This window comes from Hemitrygon akajei, chromosome 6, assembly GCF_048418815.1.
Source record: "Hemitrygon akajei chromosome 6, sHemAka1.3, whole genome shotgun sequence".
Taxonomy (NCBI): Eukaryota; Metazoa; Chordata; class Chondrichthyes; order Myliobatiformes; family Dasyatidae; genus Hemitrygon; species Hemitrygon akajei.
Window position 1 is genome coordinate 120,192,831 of NC_133129.1, and position 16,710 is coordinate 120,209,540.

Consider the following 16,710-nt stretch of genomic DNA (forward strand, 5'->3'; position numbering starts at 1 on the left):
ATGATGAAATGGCAGAGTATACTTGATGGGCTGAATAGCCTGGTTCTTCACTGATCTCTTATGGTCATATGGTCTCATATTATTTGACAGTACTCAATCACTGCTGATCAGAATTTGCACCTCTTCATCTGTGGTTACCTGTGCAGATAGCGATGTGACTCTTACCTCCGAGCCAGCCCGCATGTAAAGTGGGTCAGCTGGCCAGTGTGTGTAGATATTGTTTCCAGGGCTTCGGTGGGACACAATTATGCTGGCGGCCACCCTTCGCTAACGGGTTGAGTGGATATTTTTGCCCTGAACCCATCTTGCGACTGAAGTCAGCCAGCTATTATGTTGATAATCTCCCTCGTACAGGGAGACAAGAGTTTTGTAAGAGGGGCAGAACACTGGCACGGTAAGTGGAGCTGCTTCCTCACCGCTCCAGGGACCCAGGTTCAATCCTGACCTTGGCCGCCGTGGGGTCAGATTTACCGTGACCCACTCTCAAATGGCATCATTGCTTGGGTCTCACCTCTGCCAACATCTGGGAGCAGGTGCAGTGATACCTGCAGGGAGAGGGCTAACGTTAATCTGCACTACTCTGGCATAGTTTCTGTAGAGGAGGCAAGTTTGTGTTCCATAACCTCCAAGATTGACTGGAACTGTACCATGCCTGGGCGTGGGGGTGGAGCTATGTCTATGAGAACTGTATAGGCTTTGAAGCTGAGTTTGAGTGAGAAATAAAGAGTATGCATGCAGGTAAGTAAGAGAGAGAGAAAGGAAAGAGATTGAAAGAGAGAGGGAGAGGAAGAGGGAATATAGAGTGAGACGGGAAGGAAGAAAGAGAAAGAGAGAGGGAGACAGAAGGGGAGAGAAAGGGAGAACAAGGATGAGCATGCGACAGTCACTGAGGTTAAAGTGTAGCTGGTATTAAATGGGATTTATCAAGTAAACTGTGAATTTCTATGAATTAACTTACATCCTACTTATTGACCGACAGCTCATTTGCCCATAATGCTCTTGCTTAGAGTGGTTGGAGGGAGGTGCAATAATTGCAGGAGGGTCTTAGAGCCTACTTTGTCATTTAATTAGATAAAGAATTCTTCCCTTCCTCCACCCTGCTCCTAGTACCATCACCAAAAGCACTGACTGATTTCTGTCTTGAAGCGTAGAATTGGGTGATAAGAACCCTCAGCATTGTGGAGGCAGTGTTACAGCTGTGTGAATAAATGCTGCTATTTGCTGGGCTTAATCTTCGGAAAGCAGTAAAGAATTTTCTCAACAGGACCCGAATGAGGGAAAGTTAGATTACAAAGGAAGTTAACGAGGGAATGAATCTACTGGAGGAACTCAGCAGACTGAGAAGCATTTGCTTTGGGTTAGAACCCTGCATCAGGATTGAGAGCGGAGAGGTGAGATGGCCAGTATAAAGAGGGGGGATGGAATTGCTCTGTCATCAGGAAACAGATGACACCCACCACACAGATCTGTGCACTATGACACTTCTCACCCCCAACCCAACAAATACTCAGTCACCCTCCTTTAGCCAAACCTTACTCACTAGTTTGGCAACATAATGACCATTTTCATAATCTTGCATCAAAATGGACTTTCCTTTTTTCTTCTAATTGTTCTGTCTTGTAAAAAGTATGTATAATTTATGTTTTTTCCCCTCATGAATGCTGATTAATTGGTTCAATGTGCCAGTGCTGCTGAAAGTAAGTTTTTCATTGCACCTGTGCATTTTGTGCAAAAGACAATAAACTAGACCTCATCATCTACTCAAAGTTCTCATGATTCTCCAATTGGAGAAGATCCTCCCAATCTTATTAGATTAATTGTTGAGTGATCAAGTGTTACACTAACTGGAAGCTGTGGATTTAGGCTATAAATTCTCTCCTTGGTCCACTCTTAGACCTCACAATCTATTCTATTATGATCTTGACCTTTATCATTTACCTGCACTACACTTTCTCTTTCACACTTTATTCTGCCTTCTGTTATTGTTTTACTTTGCTCTACCTGAATGCACTGTTGAATGGTGTGATCTGAATGAACAGTGTGCAAGACAAGCTTTTCACTCTATCTAGATACACGTGACAATAATAAACCAATACCAATAATGAACGTCAGTAATCACTGAACCCAATGTGAGACCTTGATAGTCGATGAGTAAAGAAAATGCATGAGGCCAGGTACATGGTTTAATTTCAGACTGAGTAGGGCAAGTCTGTGAGGGACATGAGGTCTCAGCAACAACAGACTCTATGGCTGGTTTGAACAGTGAGTGACCTTGTAGCTCTTACCACATGATCATTATCACCAGCTTCATGACGATCTCATTGAGGATGTTGAAGAATTCCACCATCAGCTGCGCCCTCTCCCCCATTTTCCCCATGGCAATACCAAAGGCAATGAAGAACCCAATCACACCTGTAATATTGTGGGAGAGAATAAGCAAGCCATGAGTGGTCATGGGTTTATAAATCCAATCTGGTTCGCCACATACAGAGCCAGTCCAGTAACACCAATTACATATGGGCAGGAATCTCAAACTGGTTCTGAGGAGCCAGACCCAACACAAGCATGACTTACAAACTACATACAGGGGAATGTGGCCAAAAATTGGGCTGAAGATAAGGTTTCAGAGTGCCACCAATGATGACGAGGATAGAAACAAAGACCTGAGGAAGGGAATTGCAGAGACTGTAGTCATGGCTGCTGAAGGCAAGATGGTCTTTACTGACTAATTAAAATTCATGACTTTTATGAAATTTTAATAAAATTTAAAATTTTATTAAATTTTAAATAAAATTTAAAATTTAAATTTTAAATTTTAAAATTTTTAAAATCCCAGGACCAGAACTGGAAAGTCTGAGTATGATGTTCAACCTGCTAATAATACCTCAATAAAACAGTCCGTGATATCCATCCTGCCCCATTGTAACCAGTAGGGTTTCCTCTAACAGGCAGGTGGGATTATTTCTAATGGGAAGTGTCTCTAACAGATAGTTTCGGTAATAGGCTGTTCCAATCAAAGGGTTTTTAATGAACAGTTTGTCTAATTAGTTGTTTCAAATGGAGGAGGTTCCTCAAGGGCACTTTCAATAAATGGAATTTTCAATGAAGGGAGTTTTCAAGAACAAGCAGCACTCCCTGCCTATAGATGGGAGAAAGTTAGCCAGGGTTCCTATTTACACTGTTTCCTGTTCAGAACAATGGAAAGTGGTGCTGACAGGAAGAAACAAATCCAATGCTTAAAGAGAAGGAGCCAGAGGGTGGGCAACAGCACAGTCAATACAACATAGAAAGAAAGGATTGTGCCTGTGTAGCTAGCTGGTGAATTTGTCAAGGCCCTTCTCCAAGACAAAGTACTGAGGTCTCTCATCTCTCCCTCCACACTCAAAGACATGTTTATGACTGACTGTCTCTTGTTATTGCTACCTCAGGAAGAAAATGAGCATTTCCTTCTCCATTTGTTCCCCTGTGAGCAGCAATGTAACAATGCTCTTGATTCCCATTTTCTCCATGTGTGGTACATGGCAGAGCCTGGTCAGCACTACAAGGGATTGTGGGCAGGAGTGGAGACACCTAGGCAGCTGTGGAATAAGATGAATATGCTCCCATCTAAAGTTTCTGGCCCACTGTTAGATACAGAAGTGTGAATGTTGAGATGACTTCACCCAGCACATTCATCCCATCCTTGAACTGCAACTTCTTGGTGATGGTGTAGCTGGGTCCTTGTGGTTCTCCCAGGGTGTCGTTCGCCACTTCCAGTATGATCGCCGAGATGTTAGCAGTGCTCTGATCCTCTGGGGGATTCTCCACTTTCTTGATAACTGTTTGTATCTGTTGGGAGGGACCAGTAGAGGACAACTAATTAAGCACATCCCAGATCATAAACATCGTTGTCCTGACAGATTCTAACCCATTGCTTAGGAGGGGCAGGGACCTGTTGAGAGATGGTGGGGTTTTTAGGGTAAATCATGCTAACAAATACACATACAAGCTTACAAACAGGAAGCAACAGTCCCTCAAGCTTGTTCCACCATTCTCAATTGCAACCTCAACTCTACTCTCCCACTTAACCCCGTAACATGTCATCGTCTTGTTTTTTAAGAATATATCTATCCCTGCCTTAAAAATTGTTCAAAGATTCTGCCTTCATGGCCCTTGGAGGGAAAGTATTTCTAACGACTTAGAACTCATCTTCCCACCATCCATCTGCTCCATCTACCCATCATCCTTCACTTTTCCTGGTCCACCTGTCACCTACCAGCCCCTGCCTCACCCCTCCTTGCTTCTGTTTATACTGCCTATCTTCCTTATATTGGGATCAGAAATATCATCTCCTCCTCACTGACAATCAACACCAGTGTACCTCAAGGAGCATGCCTAGCCTGCTGCTTTACTCTCTCTACGCCCACGACTGTGTAGCTCTGCACAGTTCAAACACCATCTATAAATTTGTCGATTACACAACCGTTGTTGGCAGAGTCTCAGATGTTGACAAGTAGGCGTACAGGAGTGAGATACATCAGCTGGTTGGGTGGTGTCACAACAACAACCTTTCACTCAACATCATTAAGACCAAGGAATTGATTGTGGACTTCAGGAAGGGGAAGTCGAGGGGACACACACCAGTCCTCATCGAGGGGTCAGCAGTGGAAAAGGTGATCAGTTTCAAGTTCCTCGGTATTACTTACTGAAGATCTGTCCTGGGTCCAACAAATTAATGCAATTATGAAGAAGGCATGATGGTGGATTATATTTCATTGGGACTTTGAGGAGAATTGGTATGTCACCAAAGACTCACAAATGTCTACATGGACAGCATTCTGACGGGTTACATCACCATCTGGTATAGGAGGGCCACTGCACAGGATTACAAAAAGGTTGCAAACACAGCCAGCTCCATCATGGGAACCAGGCAGTGAGGACTTCTTCAAAAGGCGATCTTCAGAAAGGCATCATCCATCATTAGCGACCCTCATCACCCGGAATGTGCTCTCTATTAGAGAGGAGGTCCAGGAGCTTGAAAACACATACCAAACATTGTCGGGATAGCTTCTTCCCCTCTGCCATCAGGTTTCTGAACTGACAATGAACCCACCCATGAACACTACCTCACTATTTTTGCACTACCTATTTATTGTTTTTATATTATTTCTTACTTAATTATTAATAGCTGTTGTCTTGCACTGTGCTGCTGCCACAAAACAACAAATTTCACGACATATGTCAGTGATATTAAACCTGATTCTGATTCTATGTGTAGGGACTCAACCTGAAGCATTGACAATTACACCCCCCCCCAACAGATGCTGCTTGACCCACTGAGTTCCTCTAGCAGTTAATATTTCTCCACATAAAGGTTTATGTCATTCCAGATATTTGTCTGGCATTGCTTCCTGTACGTTAACATCCTTCCTTAAACAAGAGGACCATTGCTGTGCACAGTACTCCAAATATGTTCCTAATATTCTGGATGTGCATCTTCAAGCTCCTGTACCTTCTCCCTGATGATAGTAACGTTAAGAGGGCATGTCCAGGATGGTGTGAGTCCATAATGTTGGATGCCGCCTTGTTGAGGCACTGCCTTTTGAAGATGCGTTCGATGGTGGAGAGGTTCGCTGCTGCCCCTGCTCAATAAAGCCCCTTTAACATTTCAAATATCAAGACGTTATCATTCTTCGGTCTTCGACACTCTTGCAATCCAGACTCCTAATTTACTCCCATTTGCCCTGATACCAGTCTGTCAGGAGTCTGGATGAACTGATTTACTTCCAAAGCACTGTGAACTAATCTTAAGCAGTGAGCAGGGTTAGTATGGGGAGCAGCTCCTCACTCCAAGAGGAGCTCAAAGTGATTCATTTCTAAAGCAGTGAGTGCTGCTTTATGTTATCGAGCGATGGCTTCCAAGCAGGGTTAGTATGGGGAGCAGCTCCTCACTCCGAGAGGAGCTCAAAGTGATTCATTTCTAAAGGCTGCTCTAGACAACGGCGGGCTTTTGTGCCCCACCGCTGGTGGTAGAAACACCACTGTTCACTGGCCTCCTCACTCCTGCCTCTGTGTTGTGTGCGCCCCCCTGCCAGGCCTGGTCTGGTCCACTGTTGGGCGCGTGACCTGGTAATCTGACCAACGGACTCCCTCTTGGCTTTCCACAGCACGTCTGCCCGGGCCACCACCTTCCGGGGGTCGCTGAAATCTGCGTCGGCCAGCAGCAGATGTATGTCCTCGGGCAATCGCTCTAGGAATGCTTGCTCGAACATGAGGCAGGGCTTGTGTCCGTCAGCCAGGGACAGCATATCGTTCATCAATGCTGACGGCAGTCTGTCTCCCAAACCGTCCAGGTGAAGCAGGCGGGCACCCCGCTCACACCGTGAGAGTCCAAAGGTCTCAATGAGCAGCTCTTTGAATGCTTCATATTTGCCTTCTTCCAGGGGTGACTGTATGAAATCCGCAACCTGGGCGGCCGTCTGCTGGTCAAGGGTGCTCACCACGTGGTAGTAACACGTGGAATCAGAGGATATCTGCCGAATCTGGAACTGGGCTTCTGCCTGGCTAAACCACACGCATGGTCCAGAAAGTCGGCAGTTTTAGTGAAACTGCGTGAACAGATGAAGAGTCGGTCATCTTTGGTCCAAATCCCGTTTGGACCATCGGGGTCACCAATGTAGCGATGTGCTACACACAGCGCTGAAATAATGACATGCAGTCGGTAAGTCGTTTCGAGACTAGTTTATTCAAACTTCGCAGCGCTGGCATTTAATCCCTAGCGCCTGCCCTCTCCGGGTGGAAATGACATCAGAGGTGCATTACCAAAGTCTCCCTCCACGTGCTGGCTATTTGTGAGCTGGTTCGCCTGCGCAGAAAGTGGGTCGCCACAATCCTAAACCTAAAGCGATCAAAACAAATGATCTAGAAATCATTTACACCTCCTCCAAGCAGAGCAATTGCGATGAATAAGCCTTCACAGCTCTCTTGCAGCCAGCACAACTACCTTTCTCTTAGGCTACATCCACACTACGCCGGATAAATCTGTAACCGAAGCTTTTTCTCTTCGTTTTTACCCTTCAACCACACTAAAACGGCGTTTTCATCCCCCGAAACCAGAGCTTTTCAGAAATGCTTTCCAGGGTGTGTAATTTTGAAAACGCCACTCAGGCAGATCAGTGTGGACAGGGTAACTGGAGAAATCTGAAAACGCTGTCAGATGGCAGCGTGCTATTTCATTGTTTTCTTGAACGCAACCTAACAATTTCAGAACAGACGGCAATGAGACTGAAGCCAGAAGAGTTAGAAATGTACTCACCAAATACTTTGACCCATAACTTACTGAATAAATAAGTATACTCACTTTGCCCTGTTTCTGTCCTTGCTCGTATGAAGGTGGTTTACCTATTTATGCAAGTACTTCTCTGACAATAGATGTGTAACAGTCTAATGTAACATTGTATGGAAATACAAGATAACACTGATGCAGACATGTTTTAACATTTAACAAGGTGCTTTATTAATGCAACAGAGTTAGTCAGTTTTTCAATGTTCGTCGTCAGCCGGGTCAATCTGTCTGTGAACTCCCTGTCGGTTGCCTCCATACGCTCCGGTATTTGTTTTTTTTAGTTTTAAGTTCTCCTGTGCGACAGCCAACAGCTGCCCATCGTTTAAGTTTTTCTAGTCTGTATCTGCACAAACGCGCACTTTCACGGCGAGATTCAACACCAAACATGTTGCTTGTTTTCGGTAGATGTGTCCTGTGCATGCCTAGTAGGAGGAGATTCGCCAAAATATCCATTTCAATGTGGACAGAAATATTTTTTAAAACATCTAGTGTGGACACCTATCGTTTTTATGCGGAACTGGCGTTTTCAAAATTATCCGGTCTGGTGTGGATGTAGCCTTAGTGTTTACCCAATTACAGACACTTGCGTTGCCTTCCCCAGCTTTCTCATGATGTAAAGTTTCCAAGCTGAACTATTAACTCTGTTTCTCTCTCTGCAGATGCTGCCTGACCCACTGGGTGTTTCCAACGTTCCCTGCAGTTTGCTTTTCAAAATAAATTGCTAGCTTCTTACCTGCTGAAAACAGGCTTGCACCAGGTTTTCAGGAAAGAGGTTTCGGATGAGATCCAGGAATGCGTCCAGGCTGGACACCTCATCGTTCTTCTGCCCTTCCCCTAACTGCATCTTCAGCGCAGGATTTCCGGGGTGAATAACCAACACCAGGATCACGCCCAGCACTGCCGCAATGATGGTGGTGGACATATAGTACACCATGGCTCTGGTCCCAAGGCGCCCACTGGCCTTCGCATCAAGACCAGACAGACCTTGTAAAAGGTGAAAAACACATCTTTGTAATAACACTTTGGTACTGGGTTGGTATCTACCAACACAGACAGTATTGTGCACAATCATTAAACATTATCATGAACATTCCTTTATTGTTATTAGATTGCCATTTCCAACTGGATCCCACCACCAAGCACACCTTTCCCCCACCCCCACTTTCTGTTTTCCACAGGGATTCCCTTGTCCATTCATCCCTCCCCACTGATCTCCCTCCGATACTTACCCTTGCAAGCAGAACAAGTGCTACACCTGCCCCAACACCTCCTACCTCACTACCATTCAGGGACCTAAACAGTCCTTTCAGGTGAGTCTGTTGAGGTCATCTACTGTATCCGGTGCTCCCAGTGTGGCCTCTTGTATATCGGTGACACCTGCTGTAGATTGGGAGACTGCTTCACTGAGCACCATCCGCCAGAAAAAGTAGGATCTCCCAGTGGCCACCCATTTTAGTTCTAATTCCCATTCCATTCAGACACGTCAGTCCATGGCCTCCTTCAGTGCCACAATGAGGCCACTCTCAGGTTGGAGAAACACCTTATATTGTGTCTGGATGGCCACCAAGGTGAAAGCATGAACATCAATTTCTCAAACTTGCATTGAATGCTCACACCCCTTCACCATTCCCCAATTCATTTCCCTCTCTCACCTTATCTCCTTACCTGCCCATCACCTCCCTCTGGTGCTTCTCCCCTTCCATGGTTTTCTACCCTCTCCTATCAGATTCCTCCTTCTCTAGCTGTTTATCTCTTACACCAATCAACTTTCCATCTCTTCACTTCACCCCTCCCCTCTCCCAGTTTCTCCTGTCACCTACCACCTTCCTCCCTTCCCCCAACCTTCTTGTTCTGATTTCTCAATTTTTTCCTCAGTCCTGATGAAACATCGACTGTTTATTCTTTTCCATAGATGCTGCCTGGCCTGCTGAGTTCCTCCAGCATTCTGGATAAGGCTGGGTCTGGATTTCAGTGAGGTGTAGAGGATATATGCTGCACAGTCCTGGCTTTTGCTAATGGACAAGGCTCTCGTGAATGCTGCTTATAAGGACATGTCTAAAAAACCCAAGCTCTGAGAAAGCTTTTGTAAAAGAACCTGCCTTGGGTTTAATCCTGAGAAGATGGATTCTATGTAATAACTAAAACTAAAACATTTATTTTTAATTCTACCAATAATTGGCTATTTAATAAAGGTAAAATCAATCTTATTAAGCCTGGTGAATAGGAAAAATGCCTTGGTGTCAGGATTGACCCTTGAGTAGGGCGTCCTTTGAACGAAAGTTGTGCTGAACTCAGGAAGTTGTAGTAGATTCCAGCAAGATGGAGGCACGACTGGTCGCAGCGGCTTCTACGGGTCAACAAAAGGTGCTACTGTTCTACTTAGGTGTATGTCAAATGATCACGAGATCCTGCTATACATTAAGAACTCAAAGGACTGCAGGTCTACACCATCAGCGAGTTGCTCGCTGGCACAGATAATGAAGGAGCTGTGCAATGTACCGCTGCCTAAGCTGATGGCGGCTTACAGTCCAATAGCGAGAGGCCGTCATGGTCGCCTTTTTTGTGATCCCAGGACCCCTTTGGCCATTGTTCATTTGGTACGCTGCAAGTTCGATTCTCTGATTTATTGGATGTGAGATGAAGGGGGCATAGTCCTCGGTCGTAGAGAGGATTCGGCCCGAAGCAATGGTATCATGTGTTTGCATCCACTCGGAGGGGACGAAGACATTGTGCTTCAATGGGGGCGGTGTGGCACGGTGCCCAGGACGGAGTCAGAACTGTCCTCCCAGAGATTTGCCTGGCAGAAGACAGGCTCCGCTGTGGCTGTCTGCAGATTTTTTAGCAGCACTCAATGGACTCAGACCTCAAGCTGCAGGTCTCTTGCTTTTCAGCCGCTGGAGGTGAGGCGTTCAAGCCATCAGGCTCTACCAGGTGTGGCAACTGAAGATTTAAAATAGGCTGAGGGGTCTGCACTATGTATGTATATATTCGTCTGGCTGTGTTTTTACTAACAGTCCATATGCGAGGAATGGGCCTCAGACTCACAGTGTCACCTAACTGGAGTCAGGGGCTGGTCAACAGATAATATTGATGGGCAGGGAGGGTCTGGATTTTATATATGTGTACATATATTTTATATATATATATATGTGCATATTCTATGTGGGTTTGTTGACTTGTACACATCAAGCCGCAGCTTTGCAAGGGGAGGGGGGAGGTTAGTGATTGTGATCTGTCTGTTGGTAATGTGTCTTTGCACCTTGATGCCATAGTAACGCTGTCTCGTTTGGCCGTATTCATGAATATTCATGTATGGTTAAATTAACTTGAATTGAACTGGATTGAAATGGAGTAGGAATTCCAATGATCTGCCAAGCCTCATTTGCAAGGATGAATACTATGCCGGAGGACTCCCTTGCAGGGCAGGGCAGTGGCACTCCATAATTCCGCACCCTCATGATTCGAGCCACCCCACATTCAGTTCTAACCTCCATGCTGCCTGTGTGGAGTTCGTACTTTCTCTCTGTGTGGTTTCCTGGTCTCCTCCCACATCCCAAAGACACGTAGGCTGGTTAACTGAACGCTGTAAATTGCTGTGGTATGCAGGTAAGTGGTGGAACCTGGGGGGAGCTGGTCGGAATGTGGGAAGAGGGGTAAACGCATGGTTGAAGTTCAGCATAGCGTGGTTACCTCCACACTGAATGACTATGTGTCTCAGGCAAGGCGACCACACTGCGTGGGTTAGGGGAAAGCTAGAGATTTTCTTTAATCATAAACTGAAGCATTATAAGGCTATTTGACCAACCAAGTCTGTGCTGGTTCTTTGTAGTTTATTCCACTTCCGGCCTTCATTATAACCCTATAGTTCTGTACTTTCGGATGTGATATACTTGAAAAGTTATTGCTGACTGCACCCACAGGCAGATCATTCCAGTCAGTGAAAGCTTCCTGAGTCCGCGGTGTTCTCCCTCACCTTTGCTTCTTTCCTCAGCTAAAGGTAGCGTAGTGGTTAGCAAAATGCTTTACAGTACCAGGGACCTGGGGTTCAAGTCCCACTGCTGCCTGTAAGGAGTTGGTACGTTCTCCCTGTGACTGCATGGTTTCCTGCTGGTCTTCTGGCTGTGGTTAGTTGGTCATTATGAATTGTTCTGTGATTAGGCTCGGATTACCTCGGCGGATTGCTGGATGGTGCACCTTGAGCCCTGGAAGGGCCCGTTTCAGGCTGTATCTCAACAAATAAATAAAATATGTTTATTGATCCTCCTGCTACTACAGGCTTTTTCTACTCTTTATCGCATTCAGCAGCTCTAGTTAATCTCCGACATAACTGGGAAGAGAAGCCTTTGCTCCTGTTGCCACTCTTCTCTGCCACCATTCCAGTCGAGCTCTTCCGGATCCCATTGATGACATTGGCCCAGTTGACACACATTTCACAGTGGCCTAACTAGTCACATAGAAAGATTCAGTAATACTCCTCTCTTCTGTTTCTAAAGAAAAAAACAGCCATGATGCTTTTCCCATTCTTCCTGCCATTTTTAACTTTAACAATTTAAACAAAAATTGCGGGGGACACTAGTTCAAGCGCCTCCACTCCATCTGCTAAAAGCGGAATTTCCTTGTGGCCAACCATTTTAATTCCTTTTCCCATTCCTGGTCCGACATGTCAGTACTTGGCCTTCTCTCGTGCCATGATGAAGCAATCTTCAAGCTGGAGGAAAAGTACCTCATTTTCCACCTGGTTAGACTCTAACCTGATGGCATGAACATCGATTTCTCCTTCTGGCAAAGCATTCCTTTTCTTCTATTTTCTTCTATTCCCCACTCTGGCCTATCTCTTCTCACCTGCCTAACACTTTCTTCTGGTGCTCCCTCCCTTCCCTTTCTCCCTTGCTCCACTCTCCTCTCCTGTCAGATTCCTTACAACACGTACAACACGCTGGAGGAACTCAGCAGGTCGGGCAGCATCCGTGGAAACGAGCAGTCAACGTTTTGGGTCGAGACCCTTCGTCAGGACTGAAGAGGGAGGGGGCAGGGGCCCCATAAAGAAGGTGGGGGGAGGGTGGAAAACCAATCAGAGGAAAGATTAAAGGGTGGGGGAGGGGAAGTAGGGAGGGGATAGGCAGGAAAGGTGAAGAAGGAATGTAAGGGTAGTATGGGTAGTAGAAGAAGGCAGAATCATGAGAGAGGTGATAGGCAGCTGGAGGAGGAGGCAGAGTGAAACTGGGATGGGGGAAGGGAAGGGGAGGGAATTACCGGAAGTTGGAGAATTCAATGTTCATGCCAAGGGGCTGGAGACTACCCAGTTTGGCCTCATCATGACAGTAGAGGAGGCCATGTATGGACATATCCGAATGGGAATGTGAAGCAGAGTTGAAGTGGTAATTCCCTCCCTCTCCCTTCCCCCATCCCACCTTCACTCTGTCTCCTCTTCTAGCTGCCTATCACCTCTCTCATGATTCTGACTTCTTCTACTACCCACAGTGCTTTCCCCTTACATTCCTTCTTCACCTCTCCTGCCTATCCCCTCCCTGCTTCCCGTTCCCACCCCTTGATCTTTCCTCTGATTGGTTTTCCACCCTCCCCCCCACCTTCTTTATAGGGCCCCTGCCCCCTCCCTCTTCAGTCCTGATGAAGGGTCTCGGCCCGAAACGTTGACTGCTTATTTCCACGGCTGCTGCCCGACCTGCTGAGTTCCTCCAGCATTTTGTGTGTGTTGCTCTGGATTTCCAGCATCTGCAGAATCTCTTGTGTTTACTTTTAGCAACTTCTATCCCAACACCTCTAAGTTTCAATTTGCCATGGTTAATTTTATTTTCTTTCTGTGCCAGAAGGTTTCACTTACAATCATAAACTGTGATGGTGGAGGCAGGAAAACTTACAACATTTACGAATTATCTGGTGAACACTTGGAATCACCAAGGTATAGAAAGTTACAAACTAAGTTGTATTTAACTTGTCTTCGCTTAATTTTCTGGTCACCTCAGTAAAAGGAGAAGGTGGAAATTTTAGAGAGAGTGCAAAGAATATTTATCAGGATGCTGCTTGGATTGGAGAACTTGTCTTATGAGGAAATGCTGAGTGAGCTCGGGCTTTTCTGTTTAGAGTGAAGGAGGATGAGAGGCAGTTTGATAAAGGTGAAAAAGATTGTAAGAAGCGTAGACAGTAGTAATGGCCAATTGCACGCAGGTTCGCCCACACGCACTGATACTCATGCACATAGATTCACACGTGTGAATACAGAGGAAATTAAAGCTATACTGTTTAAAGAATCATAGATTTCTATCATACATAAAGAGAAATGGCAGATGGAGTCTAACTCAGATAAATGTGAGGTGTTGCAGCCTGGTAGGAGGCAAGGAGGCATTGTACTGTCAAGGGTAAAATGCTAAATAGTGATGCTGAGCAGAGATCTTGGGGTCTAAGTTCGTAGCTCCATGAAAGAGGCTACATAGGTCGATAGGGCGGTTAAGAAGCTGATGGAATGCTTGCTTTTATGAGTCAAGGTACTGAGTTCAAAAGCCAAGAGTTATGTTGCAACTTTAAGGAACTCTGATTAGGCCACATTCTGGGTGCCCCACTATAGGAAGGATGTTGAGATTTTGGAGAGGGTGAAGGGGAGGTGTACCAGGACGCTGCCTGGTTTAGAGGGCATGTGCTATCATGAGAGGCTGGACAAACTTGGGTTGTTTTCTCTGGTGCAGTGGAAGATCTGACTATCAGAGGCATCGATAAAGCAGACAGGGAATATCTGTTTCCCAGGTTTGAGATGTCTAATACCGGAGGCATGCATTGAAGGGGATGTGAGGGCTAAGTCTTCACTCAGAGAGTGGTGGATGCCCGAAATGCACTGTCTGGTACAGTGGTTGAGGCAAATACATTGGAGGCTATTAAGAGGCATTTAGATAGGCTCATGAATATGAGGAAGATGGAGGGATATGGACATTGTGTAGGTAGGAAGGATTAGTTTTTGGCTTTTTAAAATTTAGTCTTTAGCTAGTTCGGCACAACATTGTAGGCCGAAGGGCCTGTTCCTGTGCTGTACTTGTCCATGTTCTATGTTCTTAGACCCTTCAACCAACCACGTCAATGTCAATCATCTATACTATTCCTATTTACCAGCACTTGGGCCTTAGCCTTTTGTACCTGAGTGATTCAAGTGCCTATTCAGAATATATGTTGTGAGAGTATCTGTCTCCACTATCTTCTCAGACAATACCTTCTGGGTTCAAACCAGCCTCTGTTGTCCCTCAGGTCCCTACTACACACTCACTCCTTCCTCTAAACCTATTATGTAACCTCTGGCTTCAGACACATCTACAGTGGCAATATCTAAACTACTATCGCGCAAACACAAGGAAATCTGCAAAAAAAAAGGAAGGGTCTTGGCCCGAAACGTCGACAGTGCTTCTCCTTATAGATGCTGCCTGGCCTGCTGTGTTCCACCAACATTTTGTGTGTGTTGTCTAAGCTACTATGTGCTGGTCTGCACATCAACAGGAATATTCAAACTAACCAGAGTTTTTTAGAGTCACAAGGTAATGTCGCAGCTCTATAAAATCTGGTAAGGCCACACAGAGTATTGTTGCTTCATTTTAAGCAGAGTGTGAAAGCATTGGAGAGGCTGCGGAGGGGATTTACCAGGTTGCTGCCTGGATTGGAGAACATGCTTTATGAGCTAGGGGTTTCCTCTTTGAAACAATGGAGGATTGGTAGATGTACATAAGATTATGAGAGGTATAGATAAAGTGGACAGACAGGGCAGCAATGGCCAATATGAGAGGACATCCCTTTGAGGTGAGTGGAGGAAAGTTTAGGGGAGATGTCAGAGTAAGTTTTTTTTTACACTGTCATTAGTGGTGGTAGAGGCTGGTATGGAAGGGACATTTAAGAGACTCTTAAATAAGCACATTGATGTAAGTTAAATGGAAGGTTATGGGCTGTGTAGGGGGGGAAAAGTTAGATTGATTGTGGAGTAGGTTTACATAGAGCAGAACCACATCAAATACTGTTCTGTACTATTCTATGTTCTAAATGGGATTAATGTAGATGGCTACTTGATAGCTGGCATTAACCTGGTAGGATAAAGAGCTAATTATAGCACAACAAAAGGCTTTTAAGGCCATACCATATGGCTTTAATATGCATCCTCATGATACCAACACTGCCAGTAGAATCATCTTCTCCTTATCCAGTCTAGGAAAACCCCTCAGAATATTGGACAACACTGTTGAATTTCCCTTTAACCTCTGCTGGTCTCTCTAAACAACCTCATTCTCTCCCTCACTGAAGTGTGGGGCCCAGGATCAGTCAAACTCCTCCTGCAATCCAGCCAGGTGATCTGTAGGCTCAGTGAAACATCCTTGCTTTGGTCCTCTGTGCCCAGGGTTTACTGCAGCTGGCATCCTCCCTGGACCTGCCATCTCTGACAGCTTCTACTTGAGAAAGCGACCCTTGCTGGTCTTCACCAACAAGTGCTCCCAAAGGTGGGTGCGTGCCCTGGAGGTGCAGCCAGTGTTTCTCACCTGTAATTAAACTGGAGATGATTAAAGGAAGGATGAGCATCTTCAGCATACGCATGAGGATGTCTCCTGGGAAGGCTATGATCATGACGATATCAGGATGAATGGGGGCTGCATATCGTAGCAGACATCCAGCAAAGGCTCCAAATATCACACCTGTAGGGGGAGACAGAAAGATCGTGGTTTCAAAATCCAGAATATGAAAAGACATTGTAAATCAGCCTGTGATTGGGAGATGGGTTAATGGGCAACTTGCTGGGTGGTGCACTCGCTGGGCTGGACTGATTTGTTCCGCGCTGTACCTCCAAATAAATAAACTTCCCAGGGAGCTCACGTTGAAGGAAAGTGCTGTTGAGGAAGAGGCTTGGAAAGGCAGAGGGAGGGAGGGAGTTCTAGAGTGGAGGGCTGAGCTGCGGAAGGCTCCATGGTCAAGGGCACCCTGAGCCAGCTCTGTACTCCAAAGATAACGGCTGTAGGAAGAGAATGCAGGGAGGGATCTGGCAATGGGCAATGAAGGGATTCAAATCAAATAACAAAAATCTACCGTATCTGAAGAATTACGATATGGAATTTACCTGCAAAATGGCCATAATCCCACACTTTGACCTATATCCTGGCACTCTCCTTAAATCATCATTATAGTTGCTGACGGTGCTGCTGAACGGGGCTGGCCTCAGACGTACCATGGCCACAAGAGCAGGTCAGAGGCTGGATAAACTGCGTTCAGTGAATCACGTCTTGAACCCCCAGAAATTCTCCACCATTAATGAGGCGCAGTTGGGAAAGAGTTCCCCCCATTTGCTTAGGATGAGTGCAGCTCCAACAACACTGGAGAAGCCTTTCGCAATCCAGAGTATTAAACTTTTT

General features: G+C 45.7%; 1 protein-coding gene across 4 annotated transcripts in view; it reads right to left on the minus strand.

Moving 5' to 3' along the window:
• The window catches only part of LOC140729418 (excitatory amino acid transporter 2-like), a 232,273-nt gene that overhangs the window by 18,911 nt on the left and 196,652 nt on the right, over positions 1-16,710 (minus strand). For all 4 annotated transcript variants that reach the window (XM_073049136.1, XM_073049135.1, XM_073049133.1 and 1 more), the window contains 4 exons: positions 15,847-15,999; positions 8,058-8,308; positions 3,663-3,828; positions 2,286-2,412 (listed from right to left, as the gene is read on the minus strand). In XM_073049136.1, coding sequence (XP_072905237.1) covers positions 2,286-2,412; positions 3,663-3,828; positions 8,058-8,308; positions 15,847-15,999 — 697 coding nt within the window. The remainder of the gene's footprint in view (positions 1-2,285; positions 2,413-3,662; positions 3,829-8,057; positions 8,309-15,846; positions 16,000-16,710) is intronic.